This window comes from Lagenorhynchus albirostris, chromosome 12, assembly GCF_949774975.1.
Source record: "Lagenorhynchus albirostris chromosome 12, mLagAlb1.1, whole genome shotgun sequence".
Taxonomy (NCBI): domain Eukaryota; kingdom Metazoa; phylum Chordata; class Mammalia; order Artiodactyla; family Delphinidae; genus Lagenorhynchus; species Lagenorhynchus albirostris.
The window spans coordinates 77,070,281-77,091,072 of record NC_083106.1 but is presented as its reverse complement, the minus strand read 5'-3'; the positions used below and the strand labels follow the sequence as shown (position 1 = coordinate 77,091,072).

Below are 20,792 nucleotides of genomic sequence, written 5' to 3'. Positions count from 1 at the left end.
AAATTGGAACTAGTTATCCCATAGATAACATTGATTATAAATAAAAACTAAATGGTGGGAAAATAGCTGAGTACCTGAGCCAAACATGCTCAGGTTCTACTTTTTAGACACAGGTGTTAGATGCTAGATGCTGAGATCAGCTTAGGTTGATCTAAGTCTACGGTGGGTCACAGGATAGCATGGAATATGACATTATGTGTGAAAATTGAGAAGGGCACTGTGTTTTTTAGATAAGGATAATGTTCATCAAATTGCTGTTTTGAGAACTTTGACACACAGGGTTTCTATGTAGAGAGCTCAATATCTCAAAATCCTTTGGCCATATTATTATTTTAAAATATTATTTTTAGTCTATGTATGAATATACACTTTGCCCACTTGAAGTGGTTTACTCGTATGAAATCCTAAATAAGGTACTGGGAGAAACTGAAGCCCTGGTTTCATCATTAATAAGATAATGATACACTCTAAGCGTTGGGGGGTTTCTTGTTTTGTTTTTGTTTTCATCTTTAATAAAAGGGATAATTATCTTCTTGACCTCTAAAGTCTAGTTCATTTCTAAACAGCCCTTGGCTTTGCAATTCTGTCCATCACACATACATAATATTAGCACAAGTAGAGAGGCCAAAACTACTTTTACCAGATAAGCAATTAATTATTAGTTCTTAGGAAAAGCATTATGGCAGACTCTTTTAAGTCGCTCACTGAACAAGAGTGAAGCGTCTCACCTTATCACTCTAAGGAGGAATGCCAGAAGCATAAAGGATCATAGCTGAATGCTAAGCCATAAGCCAAGGTAAGGTGGTTTGCCAAAGGTTACACAGCCTTCCTCTGATCTCCTGGTCAGTCCTATGTCAGGAATCTAGTCCGTCGTTGAGCAATCCACCTTCTCTCCATGTTCGCCTTAGTATCTATCCTCAATCTAAATCCTGCTTATGGATGGTGGTGTTTGAGCCCTTAAAACGGAAGCCTCTCTGATCTATCTTAGAGGGTCCTTCATGAAACTGAAGACCGTGACAAATCACCTGGAACTTTTTCTTTCCTGAAGTGCTTTCATGCTCCTCTGGGGGAGTAAGAGAGGATGAGCCATTCGTAAATAATTCAAGTACGTTTGTGCTTCCCAGGAAGCTCCCAGACCCCCTTAGCTCTGCACACGTGTGATAGCTTCAGAGGCAAGAACTCCCCAGTCCGGGACTCCTGGCTGTTCTGCATCCATTACCTGCCACGGAGCCTTTGGAGGGACATAGCAGTAACTTACACCGTCTAGCATGGCAGCACCCGGATTTCCCCTGACTCTGCTCCCTCTTTCCCTCTGTGCTCTCACGCATGATGTGTCAGCACCCTCCTTATCATTCTCACAGGTTTGTATTGCAAACTAAGGAGGAAGCAGGAACAGCTCTTTCTTCTCCAACTCCCAGCCATCCTCTGACTGTTAGTTTTCTTTCTCTACAGTATAAGTACCAAGTTTTTTACAGCATTTGCTGTAAAAATGTAAAAAATGACAGGCTTTAAACCCTGGCTTAGATTCTGAAATAATGGCTTGTCTTGTTCATGGAGGCGAAGTTCTTAAAAGAGATTTTGAACAGAGGACAGAACCACCAGAAGGAAGTGTCGGAGGAAGGGCAACCCAGGGAGAAGAAACAAGTTGAGAGAGTCAAGGGAAAGTGGTCTGGCCACTGTGAGGGGCATTCTGTGGGCCTGGGGGTGGGAGTCCAGGCGAGGGGAAGGGAGGGTGGGGAGAGAGGGAGACAGATCACAGAGCCTTGAGTGCCGCACCAGGGAGCTGGCTTTGCACGCTGTGGATAACGATTGGGAGGGCTTCAAATGGAGGAGTGAGATGATCGACTTGCACTTTGAAAAACAAAATGAAAAATGAATCAGGAAACCTTGAGGCTGGAGATTATGGGATCGGTTGGGAGAGTATTAGAGTCATCCAGATGAGAAGTACTTAGAACCTCCACTCAGGCAGTGATGGGGAAAATGGAGATGTGGGTGCGGCTGCCTCAGGTGTCAGGGGTTTGACAGGGGTACGAGAGACTTGCTGAATGAGTCTCCTTGGTGGGCGAGGGGCAAGGAGGGGCCCGAAGTGGCTTCTGGCTTTCTTGAGTGACTGGGTAGCTCGGGACGTTCCTCCTGAGGTGGAGAATTATAGGAGAAGGAAAAAACTTGGAAGAGGGATGGAGGGGTTGTTGAGAATGGCTTTGAGAGGAACTAAGTTGGTGATGTACAGTGCCACGCTGAGTGCATGGTTGGAGATAGAGGTTTGGTCGTCATCAGCGTATGGGAGATAACTGAAGCCATGGGAGTGAATAAAGTAACCAGAATGAGCATGTAGTGTAGGCAAATGGCTTTTGAAAAGATAAGGAGAACAGCAACCCTTAAGATGCATGCACAAGCAACGTGGATGGACCTAGAGATGCTCATACTAAGTGAAGTAAGTCAGACAGAGAGAGACAAATATCATATGATATCGCTTATATGTGGAATCTAAAATATGACGCAAATGAACTTATCGATGAAACAGAATCATGTACACAGAGAACAGACTGGTGGTTGCCAAGGGGAAGGGGGTGGGGGAGGGATGGATTGGGAGTGTGGGATGAGCAGAAGCAAATGATTATATATGGGATGGATAAACAACAAGGTCCTACTGTAGAGCACAGGGAACTCTATTCAATATCCTGTGATAAACCGTAATGGAAAAGAATATTATAAAAAGAATGTATATATATGTGTAACTGAATCACTTTGCTGTACAGCAGTAATTAACACAACATTGTAAATCAACTATACTTCAATAAAAAAAAAATGTATGCATACAATAAGGAACCAGCAAAGGAGACTGAGGCAGGGCAGTCAGAGAAGTTCAAGGAATCCAAAGGAGATTAGATGTCTCAGTCACAGAGGGAGAGGCGCATAGCCTCACTCTACTTTCACCCTTACAGAGATCCGGGGTTTATTCTCTGAAAATACTGACCTAATAAGTTCTGGACCTAGGCACAAGAATGGGCTGAACGCAAGGGAGTGCCTAAACTGTGAGATTCTCCACTTCATCTCCCTGATCTGTTCCCGGAATACAGGTAGCCTGCCTCAGGAAGGTTACTGGAGGATTTTTCTCTGTAGAAACTACTGGAAGATGCGCTTCGATAGGTAGATAGATAGATAGGTGATAGATAGATAGATAGATAGACAGACAAACAGGTAAGCAAAAGAAGTAGAAGATAAGAAATCCAGGTAACAGAAGATTCAACGTAGGCAATAGGACCACAGCTGAGCAGCAGACGTAAAGGACAAGCATTCCAGACTAAGTAGGGAAGCAGAGGGTTGAATTAGTCAGGCCTCCAGGGAAAAGTATGAAACTGATGTGCTTAAGTGTTTGGAAAAATTACTCATAGGTGTTTGGTAGATCTATTGGAGCATCTGGAAAAAATACAGATAGATACATAGAAAAGCACACAGACGAAAAATTAAAGCAATTATTCTTTTGAAGGGGGAACATGGTACGAGGAAGGAAACATAATCATAGTACACTAGTTGGCTCAGCAGGGAACAATATTTAAATTTACATTGTAAACATAAGAACATGAAACATGCTGGCTGCCGGCTGCTCATTTATCAAAAACTGTGTGGTGCAGTCATATTGTGAGGATGGGGAAAAGGGAAGGGAGGAGACATGTAAGAGGACTAAATTCTCAAACATCAAAACAATAACGGGAAGAAAAAGATATCCAAAATTTATCAATTTAGAGTGAGAAATAATTTTCCCTAAGGAGTAGAGCTGAGTTTGGAAAGGGGGTGTGAGGTGATGAACAGCTGTTTTCATGTCTTTTAGCACTGGCTTGTATTTTAACTGTATATGAGTTACTTTCACAAAAATAAAGAATAATTAAAGAATCAATGGGAACAGTGGGAGTGGAGGCAGAAAAGGCCGAGCGTTGTGTCAGTGGCTCCACTGGGCAGGCAGGGAAGGGCTCAGGGCGGTAGCTATAGAGGGCTGCATGGCTGAAGGAAAAACTGTGCTGAAACGGAAGAGGCCAGAGCATACTTACATCCTGTGTGGAGGTAACAGGTGAAAAGGAGAAGCTGAAAGAGCAGAGGGTGAGGAGATAACCAAGGATGAGACTGGAGGAGGAAGTATGGGGGAAACACTGACGATCAGCTGGGTTAGGGAGGTTTGGGAATAATGCATCCCTGTTTACTGGGAAGCCCTCTCTGTGCTCATCCTGTTACCTCTTCCTCTCTCTCTCTGCCCTCCTGCTGCCCACATAAACGTGCCCTTCTCATCTAATATCCCTGGGGTTTTCCCAATCAGGAAAGTTTTGCTCTCTCCCCAGTATTCCAAATCTATGAAAGGCATGAGAAATTCAAATCTTTGTGCATCTCCCATTCTTGGACAGGTTTTTGTTTCCCTGAAATTATACTCTTCCCACACTGCACATCAAAGCTATGTCTTCACTTGTTTCTTAAAGACATTCAACTAAGAGATCCGGTAACACCCTACCCTTAAGGAGTACACTAAAATCTCCAGACATCCCAACTGTTCCCCGTTAACCTGTCCTCAATGAAAATATAATAAAGATGCCAGTAGAAACTGAATGACTCTGTTTAAGCAGGTGACCTAGACAGGAAAGTCATTTTCAAGACATGATCAATACCTTTTGGGCCGTGTCCCATCTTGGAATGTTTCTGGTACCAGGCATGCTACATGGCCACCCTCGTAGAATGTGGAAACAGCCAACACACAAAAATTATTCTCAGGAGGGTAAGACCAGGGCTGCCTCTGTAGCTGTGCGGATGGGGCCCTGCCTGTCCCCAGAGGGAGCCGTCACACTGAAATCTGTGGAAATAGCACCCCCTCCCTCCCCAGCACGGGACCTGACAGCAGCTGTTCATAGCTGCCCTAGTGAGATCCCTGCTATTTCACTACACAGTACTGTTTCAGGACAGGGAAAAGACTCTAACTTTTTCATCCCATTCACTCTTATAAAAGCACATGAAACTGCATCTTAAAAACATGTTATACTCACACATAGAAGCCGGAGTAGGAGTGCATTGAATCCTCCACCTCCAGTCCTTGGTGGCTTTCATTTCTAATATGCAGTTTAAAACCAAGCTAGCCAATAAATGTGGCGTTGGTTCTAAAATTACAAAGGAAAACTGCCCCGGCAGTCGCACTTTATCATTTCTGAAAAGCGAATATATGTCGTGCCGCCAAGTTTTCTTAGCGGTTGTCCTCTGCAGGTGGCTGTATTCCAAGATCCAGATGTATAAACATCCTGTCCACTCACGGTTAAGCTCTTACAGCCTCTCCCTGCAGATGGAATGAGCTTCCGGGCAGAACCGACATAAGCATGGTGTGAGCAGGTAAAAAAGAAAACCGCCGCAGTGACACTCAATTAGGATAAGGGTCACTGAAGAATGGCAGGTAGTATAAAACAGAACACAGTGTTTCGTTCTCCTGACGCCTTCGTTTGCTCAAATACAGCATGTACAGTAACACCGAATAGCCTAAATGCCAGGGAGGCATTTGAAAAACAGTGGAGCGTCCTTGTTTCTGAAAGGGATAATGTCCACTTTACAAAAGGGGGGAAATTCCCTTTCAAAAAGACACGAGTCAGTATTCGAAATGGCAAGATCTGTTGTTTAAACTTGTTCAAAATCGTATTTCATAAAGCCTTTTTTTCTCAGTCTCCCTCTCCTTCCGCCTTGAAATTCCATTATTAGGGCATGTCTCCCGTAGTTGCTCAATATTTTAAAATATATTTGCTGAGAACTGAGCTGTAGGCAACAGTGATCTGATTAAGTACATGTGAATATTGTGAGGGGTCTATCTCCCTCATCCACAATTTGAGCCCAAGTTCTACAAGGGACGGGAAGAACAGTGTGGAAAGAACTCAGAGGACGGTCTCTATACCATGAAGCACGGTGACTCCCGGGCTAAAAACCAAACATGTGTCTTTAAAAAAAATCTACCTTTTACCAAATATCAGGACTATTCAATGATTCTGGAACCTTCACAATTTAGAAGTAGAAAATAGCAACCTGTAACTTAATACTCATTGTGTTATTGTGAAGTTCACCCAATTGCCTCCAAGATTTCGACAAAGGTGCTGCCTACCTGAGACCTCAGATGCTAAGCTGGGGGTTATCAGCCTTGAGCTCATTTGTGGTTATTTGACTACCAAGCACCATGTCCACGTCAACATGGTTAATCTCACAGACACTGGCGTTCTGCATTCACACACTCTTCATGCTTATGAAAACATGCTTAAAATTAACAATGATACAAACACAGGTAATAATAATACACTTCACCACACCACACACACACACACACACACACACATACACACACACAATCATGAACTGGTTCTATACTTGCAAAGTCAAGTCCACACTTGACTGTGAAAATGTTTCAATTCAATTAAGCTGTGCATGATGTCATTTTATTTCTTGGCAACAATGTATCAAAATTTACTGTCGTTATTTTCTATCCATTACAACCTCTCTTGAGCTATAAAGGGCCATTTGGCAGCTCTATTCACACTGCTCCACAATTTAAATCAGTTGCACACTTGAATAGAGCATGAGTCTGACATTAACGGTTCTAAAATTCCAAAATCTTTACAATACACACTCATACAAATAAGTAAAACTCTGTTTTTAGTATTCCATATTTCGTTTCCATTTTATTTCATATTCAAATTGTTTCCTGAAATCGTCTCAGAGGCCTTTGTTTCTGCAAAACCTTAGAGGTCCAGGCCCTGTGATAACTAGGAGATGGGTTTTGTTTGGGGGGTTTTATTTGTTTGTTTGTTTCCAGCACATGAAACAAATTTGGAATCTGATAGAGGCAAATGACAATTGTTAACCTATTTCCTGTTTCATAAAAGAGTTTTTGAAAAATCAATTATGGTGGAACAAAGTCTATTATATTTGATTTACAATTAGGAGCCGGCTTTGGCGAGGCTGTGATCCAGCCCCCATATCTTACTGATTTAACTAATGGGTCCACTTTCTAGAAGCAAAACTGGGTCTAGAAGTCGGGCCCTGCCTCGGGCCCAGCACCCTCTGCAAAGCACACAGCACACGGTAGTTTTGCTGGTTAGTTCTGTTCCCCAGCATCAAAACAAATCCACAAAATAGGAAAGACACATGGCTATTAGTTGATTATTTTATGAACAAGATATTGAAAACTTAAATTAGTACATGTAGAGAGTTGGCACGAACAGAGGGCAGCAGTAGCATCTGCACGACATACCCCCTCCGCCACTGCCCTCAGCCCTTCCCCCCTCCAGGAGAGGTAGCGCTGCCGGCTGCAGATTTCTTCAGCTCTATTTTCATAGACTGAGTCTCAGCTCGAGGCTCGAATTTGGTCAGATTTCCTGCTCCTGGGGCTGCCACTACTGCCTTTCCTGCTTTCATACCTTTTGACATAGGAATGCGGGTGGGTGTAGGCCGCTGGGATGACCCGTCTTGTCCCGACTGTAAGAGAGAAAATACAGAAACGCAAGGGCAATGTTGGTGAGTTTCCCCCGGAAATGCCATCAGTCTGCGCATAAGCAGGGCTCTTGCCACAGAACTACCCGCAAACGACCCCTCTCCAGATCAGATTACTGTTAGCAAGTTGGAGTTGGTGTCTAGTCCACTTCAGTCGCCCCCCTTCCCCTCTCCCGGAACGTCTGTGCACCCTTCGTTCTCTTCTCAAGCCCCTGACCTACCTCCTCTACCCTTACTGGAGACAGCCTTCACCCCTACTTCACAGAGAAGCTGCAGGACACCCTGCGTATACTCAGGCATCTTTACTCCTACTGTCCCCCAAATCACCTCACTTGCTTTACATGAAGCAGCTCTCCTTTCCCCTCCTAAGGAGGCCAGATCTTCTCTTCTTTGTATTGTCACTGCTGACCACACCCCCTTTTTTTTTTTTTTTTTTGCCATGCCGCATGGCATGCAGGATCTTAGTTCCTCGGCCAGGGATGAACCCGTGCCCCCTGCAGTGAAAGCTCGGAGTCCTAACCACTGGACTGCCACAGAATTCCCCCACAGCGCCCTTCTTGAAGTGCTCCTAAAACTCTCCTGCTGTGATTTCTTACTTGGGTCTCACCCATCCCCCTCCTGTCTCTGACGACTCCTTTTCACTCTGGCGCTGGCTCCCGGTTCCAGCTTGCCTGCCTTCTAAATGTGGGTGTCACCATGCTCCATCCTTGGCCCTCTTTTCATTTTTCACATTCACCCTGAGAATCGCCTCAGTTATCACCCACATGTTGCTGAGTCCCAGGACCTTGAGTCTTCAGTGCTCTCCTTAAATGCAGATCCAGATTTCCAACCGCGTGCTAGACATTTTCAGTGTCCCTCAGGCATCTCAATTATAACAGGCCCCAAACATTACTTAACTTCTCCCCCAAACAGTAGTCCCCCTGAGTTTCTCATTTTATCCACCTCTACAGCCAAGCCAGAAACCTCAGAGCTGCCCTCTGTACTCAGTTTGTCATGAAATCTTCAATTCCGTCTTCAATATATGTCTGTCCTCATTTTCGCTACCACAGTTCAAGCATACGCCATCTCCAGCCTACAGAATTGCAACAGTATCCCCGTCCTCGGCCTCTATTTCCTCCAATTTATCCTTTAAATGGTTTTACAGACATACCTAACACATAAATAATGTAGTTTTAAAAATCATTACCTTGTTTCTGGGTCCCTTTGTCTACTCTCTGAGATTAAATGTCAGTTTCATAAAAAGACCCACACACCTTCAGTATCTGACCCCAGTGTGCCTCTCCTTTCCTGCTCCTGCCTTTTGTCTCCAGCCCCAGCCGCCGCAGCGCAAAGGGACGGCTCACCTTCCCCAACAAGCCAGTTCCTCACATCACCATCGCCATCGCCGCTCCTGTGCACACGCTGCCCTCTCTCTGCATCTGTGAAGACCTCTTCCCCTGGTGAAGGCTTCTCTGCTTGTTCCTTTGTACATACCTCTCTCACAGAACCACTAAGGAGGTTTCAATCCTGCCTCTCCCACTAAGAAGAACTTCAACACGTCCTCTTTACAGTCGGCACCTAACCCCATGCCTAAAGTGCTGCTAATAGTCAATAAATGTTGAATAAATGCACAAATGAACTAGCCAAACTATTCGATTTCTAAGAGGGGTATTCCCAAACTTTTTGTTGCCCTTGATCTTATGGGATCTGATATACCTGAAGTACGTGAATCATCATTTAGGCCTTAGAAATCTTAGACAGTTGTTTTGAAATCCTATTTGTGTAGGGGCTTTAGTCAGTAATCCAAAGTGTTGCTGCAGAAGGGAAGCCTAGCTTGACCTGACCCTTAAGATGGGAATAAGATGTTCCAGCAGAAGATCTGCTCTAAATTACAACAATTACACCTCCACTAGCTTTTATAAAAATCCAAGCTACGCTGTGTTGCTTAAATAAAAGCAGCATTGAACCATTTGAGAAGGGTGAGCAGTGCTGAATGCTATTCAGCTCCCATGGAGCCAATAACAAAAAGCTTTACTGGCAAAGCAGTTAGTAAGTAATTCACACTTTGGAGCCTGTCTTGGGTCTATGCTTGTGCACAGAGAATTAAAGTAAATTATAGTGAAGATATGGGAAAATGAGCCACAGTTTCTATACTTAAATAATAAGCTTCCTCTCCTTCTTAAGAGTTTCTAATATATGCTGCAGAATTTATTCAGAGATTGGGAATCATAATTTCTAGTCTATTAGTTTAAACTAGTATCTAAGTAGTGCATGTTCTTCTATAATTTCATCTACCAGTTGTCTTCAATAAATGAAGAACATCACTGGATGTATTTTGAAAAATAGAATTTATTTTTAAGTTCTGGCTTTTATACTTTGGACATGCTTTTTTATAACCCTTCATTTAGCCTCCCAGCTGGTATTAACTAAATATTTATCGAGCACCTGCTCTCTGCACGATACTATTAATACAATGTACTGTTTAGAAATATAAACTCACTTCTTTTTTACTTTAAAAAAAGTTTTGGGTATAATAATCTTTTAATCTTACTTTTCGAATAAAATATGACAATGACCATATGTAAATGTATTTTAAATATTTTAGGTTCTAGAAATATAACCCAGGAATAGTTTATTTATTTATTTATTTTTATTTTTTGGCTGCATTGGGTCTTAGTTGCTGCAGGCGGGCTTTCTCTAGTTGCGGCGAGTGGGGGCTACTCTTCCTTGCAGTGCGAGGGCTTTTCACTTTGGTGGCTTCTGTTGTTGCGAAGCACGGGCTCTAGGCACGCGGGCTTCAGTAGTTGTGGTGCTCAGGGCTCAGTAGCTGTGGTGCACGGGCTTCGTTGCTGTGCGGCATGAGGGATCTTCTCGGACCAGGGCTCGAACCCGTGTCCCCTGCATTGGCAGGTGGATTCTTAACCACTGCGCCACCAGGGAAGCCCAACCCAGTAACGGTTTTAATTATTTTCTGCATATTGACCATTTCTCCCCAGTCTCCATTTTTCAAAATACTGTAAACATAAAAACCAAATTTTAAACCTCATTATTCCCATATGCTGACACTGCAAGAGGCCATCTTTGCAAGGATTTTTCGAGTATCCATAATTGATATGAAAGAAAAATTATCCCTCATAACCGACTCAAATTCATAAAGTACTAGGCCACTTTTTACTCCTATTTCTTGATGTAGACAGTCCCCTAGGAAACAGCTCGTAGTGGGTTCGGCTGGAGCCGAGGCACGTGCTTTTGCTGTATTTTGGGCACTGCGTTGTTCTCACTCCCCCCGCACACGCCCGCGCCCCCCGCCTTGGCGTGAACTTTGCAGCCCCCTCTACTCACCACTGACTGGGTTCCTCTGGCCGATGAGGTCGTGACCGGTGTAATGGTGATGGTGCTGGTCACTTTGCTCGCGCCAGGGCGAGGCGAGACGTGGCTCCTGGGCGAGCGAAGGACTGTGCCGGTGGACACCTCCTTCTCCGCGGCCACGCTGACAGGTCGGACAGTAATCACCGGGCTTGCTCCCTCAGCCGCAGTCCCAGGGGCGCGCTTAAACTGGGAACCTAAGTGAATGTGAATTTTATTGTCTTCCGTGGTTATGATATTGGCATTGGAGTTGTACTTCCGGACTGGGGCTGGTACAGTCTGCTTCTCCGGGGTGACCTTGAGGACAGTCCTTCCCACGGGCATTTCCTGGGATTCGGAAGGGACGGTGATGTCCGCCGGGGCCGCCGATGTGGACACGGTCATGATCTGAATGGGGGACGTGGGCCTATCCGCAAACGGCCCTCTTCCGCTTTCTGGTGTCTTCTCTCTGGAGAAGGTAGTAATTGTGACTGGGGACATGGCTCGCTCCGCGCTGAGAGTAGCATCTCCGCTTTTCTGTTTCTGAGACATGACATTTGGTGACGGGATAATGGTTATCCTCGGTTTCTGATTCCCTAGGGTGGGAATGACGGTGGTACTGGAAAAAAATTCTTCCGCCGTGGGGCTCGTAATCTCCAAAGTGGCAGTGCTGTTCTCATGGTCTGGTGTCACTCGAATGTGCAGGGGCTGGCCCTGCTTGGGCGAAAGAACCAGCTCTCCTGGGTGCCCCGGGCTGGAACCGGCTCGAGGCCCCTTCTCTTGAGTCACCGGGGGCCCATTCTCCCTTTTCCTCATCCATGGAATCCAAGACTTCCTCATGGTGAGCTCGTTGGCCGCGGGCGGATACCTGTCTAGGACAGAGGAACGTTCCACAGGTTTCTTCAGCCCCACCTGTCGAAGGTTACTCATGATATGGTTTTCTTCTTGAAAGGACTTGCGTATAAACACTGCTGGCGTGTCCTCCTCCGCCGCTTCGCTGCCGACCGCATCCGTCTGGACGCCGGTGGACGTCACGGGGACATCCACCATCCTCCTCCCGTTCACGCTGGGTCGGAGAGCGCGGCTGTACCGCTTGGACAGCTCCAACTCTTTGGTCAGATTGAGGACCTCCTGCCCCATGTTCTTGTTCTTATTTTCTTCTTCCATAAATCTTTGCTGAAGGACAGAATAATCCACTTGGAGCTGAGAAAGCTGATCTTCTTTGTTCATCAATTCATGAATCTTCTCTTTAAGGGCTTGGACTTCTGCTTTTAAGTCTCGACTTTTAGCTTCTTCCAGCCGAAACCTGTGTCTCAGCTCAGCTTCCTGGCTCACCGCCTCACCTTTCTCTATTGCTTTATTCTTGGCGATTTGGTGTTTTATCTCCTCCAGCTGCTGAGAGAGAAAGTTGGCCTTATCCTGCTCACTTCTAAACTTCTGCTCCAGCTGGCCATACTCATCTTCTGTCTTCATCAGATCCCCTTCCACCACCTCCAGTTGCTGGAGACGTTTCTTCAGTCTCTCGATTTCAAGTGTTAGCTCCTTAATTTTGTTACCTTCTGGGCAGGTGAGCTCAGGTCCTTTTCGAGACCTTCCTCTTGTTATTTCTCTCTCCACCTCTTCTATCCCATCAAGTCTCTTCTTTAATAAGTCAACACTGCAGCTTAATTCAGAGGATTTTTCTTCTTCACTTTTCAGTTTGCCTATTAACTCATCTCTCTCTTTTGTCAAATTGTATACCTTTTCCTCCATTTCGGATTTCAGTTTTAAAAGCTTCTTACTTTCTTCGATGAGCTTTTCTGTCACATCCATAACCTTGCCTTGTTCCACCTTAAAATTTTTATTGAGTCCATCCACTTTTCTCTCTTCTTGCTTTATTTTTTCCATCATGTTTTTCCTTTCATCAACCAGCATCACGGTAAAGGACTTCAACTTTGTCAGATCGTCTTTCAGGCTTAATTCAGCCTTTTCCAATCGACTTTCAGAACATTCCAGTTCTTTAACCCGACTCTTGACTACCTCCAACTCATTGAGCAGGTCCTTGGTTAAGTTCTTTTCTTTCTCCAGATTTAAATGCAGCTGGGTGCACTCTGATTTACTCTTGCTGAATGCTTCTTCCAACTTCTCCAGTTCAGACATTCTCACCTGTAACTTCTCGACTTCAAGTCTGAGCTCTCGGCTATGGTGCTCCTCCTCCTGCAGCTTCTTCCTCAGCCCCCTGCACTGGGATTCGGTTTTCGTGATCTCCTCATCTTTACCCTCCATCTCAAGTACGCGCTTCCGAAGCTTTTCCACCTCTGCCATGAGACTGGAGTTGCCACATTCCCCTTTGGCAATTTTATCTCTTAGCTCCTGAAGTTCTACTTCTGCCTTTTGAAGATTTTTGTTGGTCTCTTCCAGCTCCTCGATTCGTTGAGTCAAGCCAACCAGCCTAAGTCTGAGCTGCCTGTTGTGAGACTCCTGATTGGCCAACTTAGCGCTCATCTCTTCATGCTCCTGGGAAAACCTCGAAGCCTTGTGTTCAAAATCCACTTCCAACTTGAGCAATTTCTGCCTGTCTTCTTTGGATTTAGAAGTGATGGCTTTGAGCTTTTCTTCCTCTTCCCTCAGTCTCTGAGTCAGGTCCTGTACTTTCTGGCTTTGCAGGCCAAGTTGCTCGATATGCATCTGCCTTTCATCCACCAGCATGAGTGCGAAGGACTTGAGTTTCACAAGCTCATCTCTCAGTTTGTTGAGCCGCTTAGCATTTTCCTTTTCTTTGCGGGCTTGGTAAGCCTTTTCTTGTTCAAGGAGTTTTTTCAACCTAGAAAACAAAATATATTAAAACATTCTATTTTATTGCATTAAACTTTATATATTATATCATACATAAATATTTCATACACATATTAAAAGACTAGTCTGCAAATAAGTTTCTCTTAGGTATTACATAAAAACAAAATAAAATGCTGTTACAATAAATCCCTTATCAATTACTGCAAGATGAAGGTTTAACAAATAGCCATTAATGAAGCTAATCAGAAGGCAGGATGCTGGCTGCCGGTACTGAAGGGTAGCGACTAGAAGGGGGCACGAAGAGGGCTTTTCAGGTACGAGTTTCTGTTTCATAATTTGTGTGTGCAGGGCGTTAGCGATGGGAAGAATAGGATGAATTGTGACAACTTTGCAAAAGATAACGTGGACTTTGTGACTGCTTACTAACTGGTAGGAAGGGAGAGAGAGAGAGAGAAAAAAATGACTTCAGTGCTTTGGGTCTGAATAATTGCAAACAGTAATACTTTTAACAGAAACAGGAAAAACAGGTGAGAAAGGGTATTGGCAGATATTGAGAACTGAAGCAACAGCAAGTTGAAAGGTATACCAGACAATAGTTAACAATACTGTACTGTATACTTAAAATTTTTTAAAGAGGGTAGATCTCATGTTAAGTGTTCTTACCATGATTGAGACAAACAAATAAATAAACGTGCCAACAATTAGAAATGTAGTGCTCTGAAAATAAGTCCTATAAATTTTACAGGTCATGTACACCTTAACCCATAGCCTTAATGCCTCCCCACTGTCTCTACTCCAGTCCAAGTACTCAGCATCTGCTGATAATTCTGCAACAGCCTCCAAACTGGTCCCCTCACAACCTCAGCTGTGCCACTTCCTAGCTGTATGATCTTGGAGAAGTTATATAACCTCTATGTATCTCACTTTTCTCACTTATAAATTGAGCATCAAAATAGTAGCTAATTCATAAGGTTTGTCTGAGGTGCATATCAGTTAATATATGGAAAGCACGTATAACAGTGCCTGGCCCATAGTAAGTGTAGCTAAAACTACACTTTATATTATAAATGTATAATTATATTATTATTATGTTTATGTTATCATTATTATTATTACTACTTACTCTCACCCAAATTCTAATATAATCATGTCACTCCTGGTAAATGGAATATTTATAAATGGCATATTTCCTGCCACATCAATAAACAAAGGGTGTCACAGTCATCAACAACTGCAGCCCTCCAACGTGAGCCAGTGAGCCCTGAGGAAACTCAGGGCTGAAAAGAATACCTGCCATCTAGCAGCCATCAGACTGCAGCCACTCCCTGAAGTGAGCCCTGAGGAAACTCAGGATGTGCAAATACAGGATACTGGCCCTAGGTAGCTGAGGTGCCTATCAAAGGAATGATTGCAGTGAGCCCAGACTCTTGCATCTTCCCATACACAGAAAAGCGCTACATTCCTTAACCTGAGATACCTGGTTTTCTTTAATTAACAATAATCTTTTAACGTTCCGACTACCTGCCCTTTTGTTGCAAAACTCCTATATGTCCTGGCTCACCCCTCGCCTCCTTGGGGCAGTTCCTCAGTTATCTGAAATGCTGTCTCGGGGCTGTAGTCCACATTTTGCCTCCAGTAAAGCTTAATTTGCAACTCTCACGTTGTGCATTTTTTTAAGTCAACACTCTCATGGCTTTCTATTGCTTTAAGAATAGAGGCATGAAATCCATAACAAGGCCCAGACTGATGTGATTCCTGACCACCTGGGCAGGTTGATCTCAAGCTGATCTCACCTGTTATCTAAACTCCACACATTCCTCAAATATGCTGGACCCTCTGCTTAGAAGTACCTCCCTGCTCTTCCTTTCTCTCTGACACACACACACACACACACACACGTGAACATATCTGGTTGACTTTTTATCCTTTGAGTCTCACTCAAATGTCACTCCCTTCAGGAAGCCTTCCCTGACCAAACTGACTAAGTCAGAGCCTCTTAGAAACTCTCATAATACCCTGCAGTCTTCTTTTATAACACTTATCAACTTATAAGTTTTTCATGTCTGCCTACCTCTGTTCATGAAAGTTCTGTGAGAGTGGGCGCCAGGTCCTTGTTCACCCCCTAGCACAATGCCTGGCACATAGGAGGTGCTCAAGAAATATTGACTGAATGGATAAATGGAAGAAAGAACAAATAAATAAGCTTGAGCTAGAAATACAGCTCAAGCCACCTACATAGGGCTGTGTGAACTAAAGTCCTTACAATGCTGAGCTGAGGATAAATTTTTGTCGAATGTATGTCATGGTTGTTACTAGGCCAGTAATTGGATATTACTAGTGGCTATTAGACAATGAATGTGTCTGATCTCATTAGCAATGCCCTCTCTTAAAGAATATGGTCATCCTAGTCATCAGCTCTGGGAGAAGAGGAGTTTCTCTTAAGTGGGAAACCTCACATGAGAGAGGGAACCTTCTCTGTGTGGACTGGAAAGATATCCTAATGGTCTGTCTATCCTTAGTTCTGGTGGATGAACAACCTTTTTATCTACCTTTCCAGTCAATTTGGCATTCCACTTTCAGGTGTTTTTTTTCTTCTTCCCCCATATCTAGAAATCCTCTTTTTTTACATTAAACAAGCATTCAGAAGCATTATCATATCATTGTGCAACTATTCACAAAGCATAATGACTATCGCACAAACAATTTTCTAATAGTTACAATTTCACTTTGTGCTTTAAACACTTAATTTACTGTACATTATGGGGCATTTCCATGTAATTATGCTATTGAAGGAGCAAAATAAGAGGATTTCGGTGTTCTGACTGTTATGGTGTACACATTTATCAAAACTCATCAAAATGTATAATTAAAATTGGTGAATTTTGTAATATATAAATTATATCTCAGTTTTAAAATAGATTAAGAAAAATAATATTAAAAGCCCTGCAAAGTGTTCTAAGATGTCAGATAAAGGGAGAAAAGTTGTAAACAAATATAAAAGGGTGGCTTAAAATATGATTGAAAACATAAAATAGCTTATTAATCTTAAGGCAGAAAGAGGTGAAAGCAGAAGTTGTAAAAATAAAGAGAAGACAGCTAACTTTTTCAGGTGGAATTCCGGCTGACGAGAAAACTTGTTCCAGGAAAATAATGTTTCAGGTATGAGAAAACCTGAGTCCTAATATTATTTCAAGAGGCTCGTAAAAGCCCACTCCAAACTCAAGTATTTACTAATACTTAATTTTTTAAAAAATAAAGGATAGGAAGAAAGGTCTTTTGATAATAAAACATTTTATTTACCAACTATCTGTTATATCCGAGGCTGTGTATTTTATTATTTCATTTCATTTTCATAACAACACTTGAGCAAGGCATTACTATGCCATTTTATAAATAAGGGAGTCGTTTGCCCTAATCATGGGAACTGGACTAAGAAGGGGCAGGTTGGGATTTTGGACCAGATCTGTTTGACCACAGTGTGCTTTTAACAATGTTATTTCTCAAACAGGTATTGCTTGAACAGCTGAAATTCACAAGACTTTGTGTTTGTTTAGGTTAACTTCATCTTACTTGATTCACCTATCCTTCTGGAACTGTCAAGATCCTCCTTGGACTGTTTTGTCACCCAATATATCAGTTTATATATAGCATTGTGTCAATGGTAACACAACCCCAGTGATTAACAGAAAGACAGGTCAATGTACAGAGCCCTTCAAATACAGTCAAGCTCTCCCTGCTGCTGACTTCAACCCATTCAGCAGCAGGGACGTTGTCATCAGTCACCCATGAGCCCGCGGGGCTGTTAGTCATTATCTCTCTGAGCTCCCAGCCCTCCCTTGCACCTGTTCCAACCACATCCTCCTCACATCAGTCAACTACAACCAAATTCTTCCAGATGCTTGGGCCCCAGATCTAGAGTCATCCTTGAATTCTGTCCTTCTCTCACAAGCTCACATTCAGTTCTTCAATAAATCTTGTCAACTCTACCTTCAAAATACATCTCGAATCCAATTACTTCTCATCCCGCTATTGCTCTTACCCTGGCCCACGCCACCGTCATCCCTTATCTGTATTATTGCAATAGCGACCTAACCTGACTCTCAACTTCCACTTTTGCTCACCCTCATCTGTCCTCTGCCCAGGAGCCAGCGTGATTTAAAAAGGGTGAATCAGCTCGGTGCTTTGTGACCGCCTGGAGGGGTGGGATAGGGAGGGTGGGAGGGAGGCTGATGCAAGAGGGAAGAGATATAGGAACATATGTATATGTATAACTGATTCACTTTGTGAATAGAGCAGAAACTAACACACCATTGTAAAGCAATTATACTCTAATAAAGATGTAAAAATAAATAAATAAATAAAAAGGGTGAATCAGATCCCGTCATTCCTCGGCTCCAAGCCCAAATCATCACAATGGCCTAAAAGGCCCCACGTTATCACTCTTTTCCTCCTACTTCTGTGACTTTATCTCTTAAAACTCTTTCTTTTATCCTTGAGATCTTCTACTAGATCACTGCTTCATTTCCTTCAAGTCTTTGTACAATCATCCCCTCTCAGGGAGGCCTGCTTTGCCAACCTTATTTGTCTTGTGCATTTCATGGTAGAACTTCCTATTTTCTTCTTCTGCTGTCTTTTTCTCCAGAGCACTTATTACCATCTAATACACTATACATTTTACTTATTCTTTTTTTTTAATTGACTGTCGTTCTTCTCTAAACTGTAAACACCTTGATAGGTGGGTTTTTGTGTATTTTATTCACTGCTGCAGCCGCAGCACCTAGAATGTGGCCGATGGTGAGCTCTTTCCACGTTTGTTGAAGATGATCGCAAAAGGCCATCTCAAAAGTCTTGCTGCAATTCGAATGTGCTCAACCAAATCCTTAACTTCTTTGTGCCTCTGTTGTGAAGACTAAAGCAAACAGCCTCTGTAAAGTGCTTAGACAGTGGCCAGCCCACAGAATGTTCTCAGTAAATGCCATCCGCCAGTGCTGTTGGTCACACCTCTTCTTGTTTACTCATTTGACAATCATTTACTGAACACTTACTTTGTGCGGGGGCACTCTGCTAGGCATATAAAGTTAAAAAAAGACACAGTTCTTGCCCCTAAGGCATTTACTCTCTAAAGATGAGAACAATTAAACCAATACAGAGAACAAAGACATGCAGAGGAAGCATCTACCTCTGTGGGAAACCAGAGGAAGGGCAGCTAAGTCATATCAGGGGAGTGTAGTCAGGGAGGCTTCTAGGAGGAGGTGACTCTTAACCTGCATATTAAAAGCTAAGTAGGAGCTAAGTAAGTAGAGAAGGCAGGGAAAGGACCCTCTAGACCAGGGGTTAGCAGTATTGTCTGTGGGCCAAATCTAGATCAAGGCCAGTATCTGGACAGTCCTAGAGCTAAAAATTGTTCTTACATTTTTAAAGGCTTGTAAAACACAACGAAGAAGAGGAGGCAGACACTGTAAGTGGCCTGCAAAGCCTAAAATAGGAGTGTAGTGGAAACAGCACGTAAAAGCACAGAACTGGGAAATAGACCACAAAGGTAACTCAACTACAGTGAAGGGTACCTGTGGGAACAGTGGAAGGAAAGGAGGTTGGAAAGGAAGGCCAAGCAAACAAAGCCCCCAGCGGGCTAAGAGGATGACTCTGAACTTGGGATTCAGAATATGAGGAAGTTCGACAGGTGTGGAGAAGCTGGAGATCAGTTAGGAGCTCCTGAGAAAGCAGGAGTTGAGAAACGGAGTCTGAACTAAGGTTATGTCATTGAATAAAAAGAGAAGGGGGTTCACGTGGTGATATTCAGGAGACAGAAGTCATAGGGTTTGGTAACAGACTGAGTGAGGATGGAGAGGGAGAAATTTGGACAGACTCCACTGCTTCTGGACAGGGTTATTTGTTGGCTGTCAGTGCTTATCACATATAGGCTAAGAGAAGAGAAACAGCCTTGGAGGGGATGATCATGATGCTCCAAAAAAGGTACATCGGGGCTTCCCTGCTGGTGCAACTGTTAAGAATCTGCCTGCCAATGCAGGGGACACGGGTTCAAGCCCTGGTCCAGGAAGATCCCACGTGCCGCAGAGCAACTAAGCCTGTGCACCGCAACTACTGAGCCTGCGCTCTAGAGCCCACGTGCCACAACTACTGAGCCCGTGTGACACAACTACTGAAGCCTGCGTGCCTAGAGCCCATGCTCCGCAACAAGAGAAGCCACCGCAGTGAGAAGCCCGCACACCGCAGGGGAAAGTAGCCCCCGCTCGCCGCAACTAGAGAAAGCCCGCGTGCAGCAACGAAGACTCAACGCGGCCAAAAACAGAATAAAATTTTAAAAAGGCACGTTGACTTTGAGGTTGTTGGAACCTACAAGTGAAGTGCTTATTGGTACCCAGGAGTTCAGGAGATGGATCTGGGCCAAAGTTACAGACTGGGAGTGTCCAGTGACGGGTGCAGTCTAAAGCCATGAGAGAGGATGAGATGAGTAAGAGGTGTGAGACATCAGAGAGAAAGAGGACCAAGGATAGAAAAAAGACACTGAGATGAGAAAACATCAAGGAACTTAATGAGAGAGGCTGAGCGGGGAAAGCCAGAGAGTCAGGAGGGAGTCCACGCAATAGTGGATTTGCAGACCCCAAGAGGGCAGGAATGGGGCATGTCCATACTGCAATGCTCTGGAGGGACCAAGTGAGAGACAGGAAAATGTTCCTTGTTTTCATTTAAACTCAAATTTAAAGAAAACTTCTTCCATTTGATATGTCAACACGGATATCGACAGTACTTCACTCGAGCAGTTTTAGTGGGGTTAGGGATCAAAATACAAAATAAAGCTTAGCTGAAGAAAAATCAAAGTGGAAAAAAAAAAAATGGAGACAAGTACCTGAGACTAATGATTTGAGATCTTGATTGTGAAAGGAAGGAGAAACAGGGATGTGGACACAGGACACAGGTAGGGCAGGGTCAACATTTTTAACCTCATATGTATATGAGAGATATTAGCATGTTCCCACTTAACTTTAAAGCTCTTTGTTTTTCTTTATAGAAATAGTCCAGTTAATAAATAGTGATAGAATAATAAATAAAGAAGTAATTATACAATACCACCATTTTGCAATCCCCAATAAAATAATGGGTGTGGGCAATGCTCATTAATGCCTCCCAAAAGAGAGACAGCCAGATACTGTATACATATATATAGACCTCCA

The 20,792-nt window shown here is 43.5% G+C and overlaps 1 protein-coding gene across 4 annotated transcripts in view; it reads right to left on the bottom strand.

Moving 5' to 3' along the window:
* Positions 1 to 20,792, bottom strand: part of FILIP1 (filamin A interacting protein 1) — a 192,433-nt gene that overhangs the window by 8,643 nt on the left and 162,998 nt on the right. For 3 of the 4 annotated variants that reach the window (XM_060168332.1, XM_060168331.1, XM_060168333.1), the window contains 2 exons: positions 10,822 to 13,627; positions 6,661 to 7,485 (listed from right to left, as the gene is read on the bottom strand). In XM_060168332.1, the coding sequence (XP_060024315.1) occupies positions 7,279 to 7,485; positions 10,822 to 13,627 (3,013 nt within the window). In that variant the 3' untranslated portion in view covers positions 6,661 to 7,278. Of the gene's footprint in view, positions 1 to 6,660; positions 7,486 to 10,821; positions 13,628 to 20,792 lie in introns of those variants that run through there. The other variant, XM_060168334.1, reaches the window with a different exon arrangement.